General features: G+C 40.0%; 1 protein-coding gene across 1 annotated transcript; it reads left to right on the forward strand.

Moving 5' to 3' along the window:
- Window positions 1-1,546: 1,546 nt before the first annotated feature.
- Window positions 1,547-6,408, forward strand: LOC128470703 (phospholipase A2 inhibitor gamma subunit B-like). The gene is made up of 5 exons (XM_053452611.1): window positions 1,547-1,679; window positions 3,446-3,562; window positions 4,217-4,366; window positions 4,769-4,912; window positions 5,081-6,408. The coding sequence occupies exons 1-5, from the start codon at window positions 1,628-1,630 to the stop codon at window positions 5,272-5,274; spliced, it is 657 nt and encodes a 218-aa protein (XP_053308586.1). The 5' UTR covers window positions 1,547-1,627; the 3' UTR covers window positions 5,275-6,408.
- The last annotated feature ends 3,677 nt before the right edge of the window (window positions 6,409-10,085 follow it).

A 10,085-nucleotide genomic window follows, 5' to 3' on the forward strand; every position in this document is an offset into this window, starting at 1 on the left:
TGGCCTTTTAGCTTTATAATGCATATCAATACAGGGTTAATTTGGCAACAATTACGAAACAAAACCCACCGGAAATAATCATCCGCAGGGGCCCTGCCACTTCCCTCTGTGTTGCTCAGCAGCGTCTCTTGCTCCGTCAAGGGGACGCAGAAACCCAGCGGAGTCACCTGCAATCACACTCCTATCATGCCCAGGCATACCCAGATGAACTGGCTGCTTGAGCATGATAGGAGTGTGATCGCTATTAGTAATCATATATATTTAATATAGCAATGACACTCCTATCATGCACAAGCAGCCACAGTAGCAAAAGCTAGCAGAAATTACACTTCTGTCATGTCCATTGGTAAAACTTAAATTTTAGTTTTTTTACTTTTTCCTGCTCTCCTCTGGTGTGATGTCCCTTTCCTTGCCACGAGGAACACCTTCTGCGGGCCTGCCGCGTTCAAAGCCGCTTTGAACTTCGCAGCTGGGCGGCCGATTTGAATGGCCAGTCCAGTCCTGCTCACTCACGCACGTTGGATGCCCCTGCTTTAGAGCATTTCAAAAGTTTCCATTTTACTGGTGATGCTTGTGAACTTCAGGGAAATTCAAAGTTTTGATTTTCTGAAGGTAACCTCAGAAATTTAAACATTTTAACAGAAATTTTAACAATTAGACACCTTGTTTGTATAACTGAAGCGTGCTAAAACCACAGAGAAAGTTTCACAACTGAAGTCCTCAGGCTATCGAGGAGAGCAAACAACTGCTCAAAAGATTTAGCTCTTTTGGGGCCAGCCTTCTATCATTCATAAGGAAATCATAAGAGGTGTATATAGCGTGGGCATTGAGAACCCATGGCTTAGAACCCCCCAGCCGCCTCCTCATTGGCCACCATCCTTAATAAGGAAAAAGAGGATATGATGTCACATCCTGGTGCTCCATGATCTGAGCTCAGCCTCCATAGCATAAATGGGCCAGTTGTAATATCCCCATTGAGCAGTAGCACACCGGAGGGCCTGATTGTCCCTCCCGGACCTGCTGCCCCAGGCCAGAAATAATGCACCGCTTAATAATATATACATCATCTCCACCATGTTGCTTCTCCTTGTCTTTCCTCTAGTTAAAACAAAAGTAATTTCAGATTTTTTGATTTTGCATAACTCATCCTTAATAGTCAACCGACAGACTCATATATATATATATATATATATATATATATATATATTTTTTTTTAAGATTTAAAATTTCACAAACGCTAAAAATATATTTTAGGTTCACGCGTTATGTTCTCAGTGATGAAATATCACGGTATCCTGCGGGAGTTCAAGCTACACGTCTCCAAATCAAATCAAATTTTCTAACTGATTTAGAACTCGAAATACACCTTCGAGCGAGCCACACCTGGAATGCACGCTTATTCTTCAACAGAGCTGATGCACATTCCGAGTTCAGATGTCACACAGCTACTCCCTCTAACCCTTTCCTACTTTGAACCCCCACTTAGGCCACCTCCTCTCCCACCTCCCCACCCACACTAACATATATATATATATACACCGGTATATAATAATCCACTTCAATTCTCCAGGAGTCATCGTGAACTTGAAAATCACCAAGTGCTTTTACCGACTCTCCTAACTTCAAAATGCGATCTGTATTTGGATTTTTCTGCACCCTGTCCGCTCTCATATCCACATGTAAGTAAATCAACGCGACGCAAACACTGAATTACAATTATTACGAGATAATATTAAACCTTCTCCATTTGTTCAAAAAGAAATATACGGGGGGGGGCAAAATTGATTTAATCATTTTGTAAAGGTCTTAAAATATGTTGCTAAATAATAATAAAATAATAATAATAATAATAAGAAGAAGAAGAATAAAAACAATAATAGATTTTTTTTTTGTACCATTTGTAGTAAAAAAATTGCCAATCTAGAAACTTTTTTTTTTCAAAAGAAAGAATTAAAAAAATTACAACTGGAGAAAAAGTTCCCTATTGTTCTGACCATGTTCAAAAACAATATTTTCTTTACTGAGGGGGGAGGTAGCTATATGGAACAGTTGAAGTGGTAGAGGTTAATACCGTAAGAGAATATATACATGCATGGGATAGGCATATGGCCCATCCAGGGTAAAGGAAAGCCAACATTAGAAACACTTATCACAGCACTAACAATAGCAATAAAGTCTCTTAAAGGGGCAGTATCAGTAAATATTGTTATTTTACTTATAACGTATTTTTAAACTATTCAAACACTGCCTAAACTTTAATAGATTGATGTTCCTTTAATACAATTAACGCCAAAAATATTTATTCTGAAATATTATATTTTATACGATCGGTCTATATATATATAATTTTTGAGAATTAGAAAAGGAATTTAAAAAAAATTTGGATTCTTGACTTTCTTCACTTAAACAAATATTCAGTCCGGTGCCATTTGACACATATTTAGCCGGATTTAACTGCAAGAGTCTTTTTTTGTTAGTTTTTTCTGTTTTTGTACCTCTATAGTTTTTCTATTACAGGCTAAGGGAGGATTGCTATTTAATTATTTATGGTGGGTTGATCTTTAAGCCCTGAGCTCTCTCGATCGTGTCCTACTACTAGAAAAATAGATGTAACAGAATAGAAAGATTTAAATACATAAAGGGGTTTAACAAAGGACAGGAGGGACGTTTATTTCAAAGGAGGAGAAAAGTTACCGGAATCTAACACTAGAGGATCAGAGGCTGAGATGGAACGGAAGGAAGTTTTACTTTACTGAGAGGGCGGTAGATAAGTGAGCTGAACACAGACCCTGCTCACAAAAGTGCATGAGCGCTATACTCACCCTCAGCCTCCTCATGGGTGGGGCAATATGAGACACTAGACCGCTCATTTAAAGGAGAGAGATTGGGGAGCCCACTCCTCCCATAGGATTTCTAAGTGGGCTTAAAGCTGCGGCGTTTTGTATTTTATTTGGGGCATTTGATACTTATAATTTCTGGTATAGTAACATTGTTACTTAGCTTTACTTAGAGTTTGCGTTTATTTAAGACGGTGTCTCTTTAAGTGCATTTACTAACTCGTGGTCTGCAGTTTGTAAGACGGTGTCTAGAAACGGGGACTGTCCTGCAAAACCCAGCATAGCTTGGAGATATGCAGTGACATCTGTAAGTCGAAACACTGAACTCCTCTGCAAACTTTACTCCATAGTCCCTTTCAGCCTCTGGAAGGTAAAACTTAAGTGCATGCATCCTTTTTAAAGGGATAGAACCCTGATTAATAACCGACTGCCTTAATAAACTTTAGTCAAGGGGTGAAATAATACTGAATTATCGTATCTGATATACCTAGCTCTGTGTATAGACCGAGGGGCATCACAGATCACCCTATAGCTTCAAATATATATGTTTGTAAAAGTAAAAAAAGTGCGTTATGTTGAGAAAAACCCAGATGTTTATCTTTTTTTAGGCTATTCTCTGTCCTGTACAAAGTGTTCCAACACGACTACTAGTTCTTGCACCGGTTCCAGCATCACCTGTCCTGCCGACCAAGTCTGTGGAGTGTCCTACACGCTAACTACTGAAGGTATGTTCAAGGCCAATAACTTGGTCTACACACGGCATGAGTGTCAGTGTGTGTGTGTCAGACGTGGGGACCCCACAATAAAAATGAGCTGGTGGAACAGAAGTCCAAGTAAAGGCTATAGATTTGAGAATATGTGACAAGACACCCGATTCAGTCCCATGGTTCCCACTGGCCTGCTATTCTCATCAATGTTTGCACATGCGCAAAAGGGGCATCATAACTGCACCTTCCAACTACACCTCAAAATATATGAATATATTTCATCTTTTTTTAGAGTTTGCATTGTCTTCTCTATCCAAAAAATAGCATTTTTTTCTCATTTCCCATAACATAACAGGGCATATATTTTGCCCTATTTCCTTCCTCCACCTTAAATGACCTGGAAATGTGTATTTTTGTGATATTATCAGAAAGTAAACAGAGGGTATAAAATAATATTTTATTTAAAGGGACAGCCTGCTTCCCCAAAAGTGCTTCATTGCTATGATTGCATATTTAAGTATTTTGTGATTAATATATATATATATATATAAAAAACCACTGCGGTATAACACCCGTTGCTCTAGCTTCAAGCTATGCAAGTTTTGGCTTCTAAAAGTAGCCCTGGAGAATGGAGAAGTCGCTAACAATAATCATTTCATCTGTAATGAACAGGTGGGGTTACTTCCCTGGAATATTCTAGAGACTGCTTTCTCAAGGAGCAGTGCACCTTTAATGGAAGCATGGGATTTGCCCAAAACAGCCGCGTAAGAATCGGCTATAGCTGCTGCTCTACCGACAATTGCTTACCTTCACTACCCGCACGTAAGCATCAAGATTTAATATTAATCTCTCTGTATGTTATTAATATGTTTTATATTTTTTTCTCCTTTTTTTTTTAAATAATAAATAGTTACATTTGTATTTTTATGTCATCTTATTTTATTTTTTAGCTTAGTTGCTCCTTTTGTTAAGAAATGTGTTCCATTTTTATCTTTATGCCATCTTACATTTTAGCTTACTTTTTTCCTTTATGAAAAAGTACATTGGTCATTTTATATTATTTTCTTCTTTTTTTTTTTTAAACTTATTTTTCCCTTTTTTTTAAAATGTAGTTATGTTTGTATCTTTTTACGAACATTCAGCTCCTGAATATTTCTGCTCTTAAAAGGTGCAAAACCCCCCCAAAAATACTATTAATATATTGTGTGATGTCCTTATTTAAAGTGCCGGCTGATAATAATAAGACCAACGGATTGGTCTGTCGCAGTTGCAGTTCTCAAAACTCTGTATGGTGCTACACGAGTGATACCATACAGTGCACCGGAGACGAAAACATGTGTCTTCTTCAAACTACAAAAATAACAACAGGTAAAAAACATTACTTTTCCTCCAAACATAGAACTTCCCCGCAGATCGGCCCCATCCGGCCCCCGTCTATTTCTCCTGCTGTAAAGACTCAATCCTTAGTCAGTCCTTGGTCTCGTCTTAGATTGGTGTCTCTGTGATAATTTCATATTCAGTATTTGTTTTCGACAGGATCCGTATCAAGTTCTACGGCAATACGTGGATGCGCCACTAAAAGCATCTGCGATCTCGGGAGACAGGCTGTGACAACTGATCAGATCAGCGTTGACATAAACTTTCAGTGCACCAGCGGAAGCGTTGGCGTCTTCGGCGGGGTCTTCCTTAACCTTCTTCTTGGTATTGTGCTGACTAAACTCCTGTGTTAAAAATTAAAAAAATGATGGCCCCGCTGCTTCCGGAATTCAATCAATTCACAAATCGCTTTTATGTTTCTAATGTTTTTTTTTTATTTTGAGAGAGGGAGAAGGTGGAAGATCGGCCTTTGAATTATAAATGGAGCAGGAGGCGTAATCTGAGTAATCAGTGAGTTGTCGGCAGTCTGGCCATTCAAGAAGCCGGGCAAATGTCCAGAATGTAACATCCAACCAGCCTTTGTATTTATGTCATTTGGCAGCCGCTGGCCTTAAAGTGCCAGGACCGCTTAGTCATCCCCTGGTTGTAGATGAGGTAACGTTATGTATCTTATTTACTTAACTGTACGTCACAAAGGGCCATTGTCAGCTCAAGATAATCTAAAGAAAAAGCCTAGAGTGGCCATCGAGCACACCTTTAAAAATGGCAAGCTAGTGCCTTCCACTTATCTTTATTGCTCCCTGTGTGCATCTACCTGCTGGATACACGAGGTCGCACGCTACAAAAATCTAGGCAAGTGATGTCAGAACGTAGCATGATGTCACAAATATCCAACGGCAAACATACACGGTTTCTTGGACCTTGGTCGCCAGGGTCGGTTCTCATCCCTAGTCAGTTCCAAAGACAGAGAATAAAAGTAGCTCTCCGACTATGGAATTAGAACATCCATACCCATATGGTATCGGTGGCCAACAAAGTAAAAACGAGATGGAAAGGCAGTGTTCCAGGAGCGACAATAATGTAAATCAAGTTGAATTCCGAAAAAAAATCCTTATATTTGTTGTCTCGTTTCTCCCCTAAACTGGTTCATGTGGTTCTGATATTAAAAAGAAAAGACCGCTGAAGTCTGATTTGGTTCCTTAGGGGGGTCGTCGTTACTCTGACTATTTATATCATGGTTGCTGTACTAGGGGCGGGGGGGATTGGCAGATCATCAAATATGCCAGGAATTTTTGTAGCTTTTGTCGTCATCACACAACATGATTTTCAATGTTATTGTTATTTTTTTCCGCATAATTATTTTTCCTACTATAAATTACTGATTTTTATGTTGAAAAATGTGCACGTCTTGGTTGAAATACTTGATTTAAAAGACTTGATGCATCACTGTATTGCTTATTATTATTAAATGTTTGTTTAAAACAAGATCTATTCATTTTTTTATATCATTGTTAAAGTGACCTTTGATGTATGTGGGACATCCGTGACTTCTCACATATGTTGTTAGAGAACACAGCAAACATTAACATTTTTATCTCTATAATGCCATTCCGGGAATAAATTGGGGTGCTTGGCAGTGACATATACCAGGAGCTGTACCTCCATACCTCAAGTACAATTCGTACAAAAGAAAAAATAGTCAGGATTGGATTTGGAGCGTAAGAGCAGAGGATAGTCCATAACAATGTCTGGAACAGTCCAATAGGTCAGGGGCCGGCGGCGATCAGAGAAAACGGTAGTTCAAGAAACAGACGGGCGGGGTAGTCCAAAAGGAGAGACAAAGATCAAATAACGGAGAATCCAAAAGAGAGTATCTAGCAAGACGAGCAGAAAAGAACTGGAATCTGGAGTCCAAGGACATACAGAACCCAAAGTTCTGGAAAACTGTAAAGTGGTCACAGTCTGAGGGGTTTTTATAGCGCTGCAGGGATCTACTCCGCCCCTGTGCTGAACAAGCTCCTCACTGGATTGGTTGCCAAAGAGGAGTGATCCCACAGCACCCGGTACACTATGTATGTGTGTGAACATTATTGGTGGAGAGTTGATGGTGGAGGCGAGCTTCACCTCCCCCCCCAGAGGTGTGCAACATTATGTTGATGTCTGAGCAACACCTGGAAGTCCTCCCTGGGGTTTGCTGGAACTTTAGGCCGCAGTTTTGGCCTACTCCATGGAGCTGTTGGAAGGCCTGCACTGAAGGAGGACAGCTGGGGAGAGCAGGTAAGGGTGAGAGGGGCATGGCAAAAATACAATATTATAATAATCAGGGGCGGGCTGGGCCGGGGGGCAATTGCCCCCCAGGCCGTCCTGAATCCGGACCGGCGGGCTGGCCAGGCGGCTGGCAGACGAACATTCATGGCAGCCGCAAAGTTAAAAACTAAGCGGCTGCCACCGGGACTGGCCGCCGTGCCGGTAGCGTACCTGGTGGGGGGGGCGGTCCGCCTGGAGTGCCGCTCACTGAGGGGTGCCGGCACGCCTCCAAAAACGGTGCGCGCGGCAACTGTGGCGGTGCGCCCACCATCTTCCGCGCACCGGAAGGACAGGACACAGAACAGGAAGAAGAAGAGGAACAATGAAGAGGAGGAAGAAAAGTGACAGTGCCAGAGGAAAGGTAGGAAAATATTAGTAAGTGTGTGAGAGTGATGGGTGTTGTGCTGTAGTTTATGATGAATGTTTGTGAATGAGGGTTTCAGATTGCATGGAAGTGTGGGGGGATAGCATGGCATAGGGAGGCTGTCTAGGTGTGATAGGAGTGTGATTGCTGTTATCAATTTTTTATTTTTTTCGTCCAATAATTCAATAACAGTATTAATAGATATATATGGTTGCAAACAGCAATCACACGCCTATCATGCTAAGTCAGCCAGTACATGCTAGAACTTGGGCATGATAGGATTGTGATTGCTGTTAATTATATGTATATATATATATATATATATATATATTAATATTGTTGATTTTTTTTTTTTGTCTAATTTTGGTGTGTTACTTTTAATAAAGTATTTTAAACTTTTTTTTTTTTCCGGTTTTGGCCAAATGAATGCTGAATTTTCAGTTTCGGTCCAGAATTTTCATTTCGGTGCATCCCTACTATATACTAAGCCAGTCACTGAAGTGTTAGGCCTACACCACATCAATGTTTGGCTTAGTATATAGTGATAGGGGTTGTACTGCAGTATTGTCAGTGTCTGGCTCAAAGTATAGGCACACATTGACGGTGGTACAGCATAATCCCTAAGTATATAATGATAACAGTTATGCTGTACCACCGTCAATGTGTGCCTCAGTATATAATGGTAACAATTTTGCTGTACCCCTTTCAATGTTTGCCTAACCATAGAAACTATGTGTGTGTGGGGGGGGGGTGCCACATACAGGATCTGCCACAGGTGCCAAATACTCTAGGTACGCCCCTGCATCATGCAGTAGTCAGACCCAATGGCCATTCCTCAGCTCTTTGTCCCACGTCTTAAAAGGGGTGGGATAAAGAGCTGAGGCACGGCTATTGGGCGTCGCGGTGCGTGCACGCCGGCCGCTTTAACTTCATTAGGCGCCAGTGGAGTGACTGCTATCAATGTCGCTCGCAGCCGCTTTGGTGGCGCAATGGGCCACTTGACTAGACTTGCCCCCCAGGCCTTAGGCTGCCAGCCCTCCCCTGATAATAATAATAAATAATTTTTTGTTATGGTTGATACTTGTTCATCTGACGAGTAAAAACAATATTCTCAAGGTCGGTCGGAGGTGATGAATGATTGAAGTTAAAGTTTAGTAAGCGGCAATATAATCCAGGTTATAAAAATTATAAACATGCTAAGTGTTCTCAACTTTTCTGCGTTACACTTCCTCATGGGTCGACCAATCAGATGATGACCAATCAGAACTTACCAAAAAGAGCGGTTCACGTTTACCGTGAATCTGGAGTTCATTTGTAAATGTCTCCAGCCAAAACAACCCATTACGAGTAGAAATAACTTCCCGCGCTTCATATCGCGGAAAAAAAAAATCCAACAAAATCCATAAAAATACATAAAGACTTAAAGACTTTACTTGACGGTCTGGTGTCACGTGCCCATGATCAATACATTTTTTTTGTCTTTTTGTCAACAAAGTTTTTTCTACACATTAAATTATTTATATATATATTATATTTTTTCATTTCTAAGACTCTAAGCAGAGACTAGGCAGCCAGATCTGACGGCAGAATATGACTTAATGCAATCAAAATAAATATTTAAATTAAATAAGTTTGTTACATGCTTAATGCTGCTTAATCTTTCTGAAAGACATCCCAAGCACTAAATACTACACAACCTCTTCATTACCAGCAATTGTTTTAGTGATCTTAGCAAAATTCTAAATACATTACTAATATTGTGATTTTTATTTATTTTGATCAATGAGAACACTTTCTTTATGACATCATCACGACAAATGCTATGCAGTTTGAATCCTACCAATTAAATCGGTTGAGTTTGGAAGAAATAATTGTCATCCACACTCTTATTTGGATGTGCACAAAAATCTCTTTTGCTTAATTAATTTACCGCGATTTCACAGCTCCACTTGTAGCATCATTCATCCACCCCACATTTGAGTGACATGAATTAGTAATGCCATCAAGGCTTCCAGATGATGTTTTCTTTATAATTCGTACTTCCTCAACAAAAATTTAACCGGTTCATGAAATATGATCTGGAAATACTCTACGGTTTGCTCACTGAATTCTATTTTAGATTTTGAAAAAGGATGCATTTATAGTAAAGGATTCAATTATATCAACGGAATCTTATCGCAATGTGCTTCATGGTTCCATCGGTTTTCCAAACTTTATTCTTTGCGAAAAGCAGAAATATGAATGTGTTTATCATGCGTGTGCTGCTCGTTGCGTCTTGTATTGCTATCACTAATCTATCTGTTCTTGGATTCCATCCAAAAGGGCTGGTTCCTTTCTTAGAGGACATCAGTATCTTTTTGCTACCTTTCTCTTCTCGGTTTCCGAATGATGGGTCGCTAACAAATACTTTCACCACTTCCATAAGTTCCTCAATTCACCAAAAAAACTATTGGGAAACTTGTGCCAATAAGGCTTTGGAGATGAGGTTTTTTT

The sequence above is a fragment of the Spea bombifrons genome, chromosome 12 (genome assembly GCF_027358695.1).
Source record: "Spea bombifrons isolate aSpeBom1 chromosome 12, aSpeBom1.2.pri, whole genome shotgun sequence".
NCBI lineage: Eukaryota > Metazoa > Chordata > Amphibia > Anura > Pelobatidae > Spea > Spea bombifrons.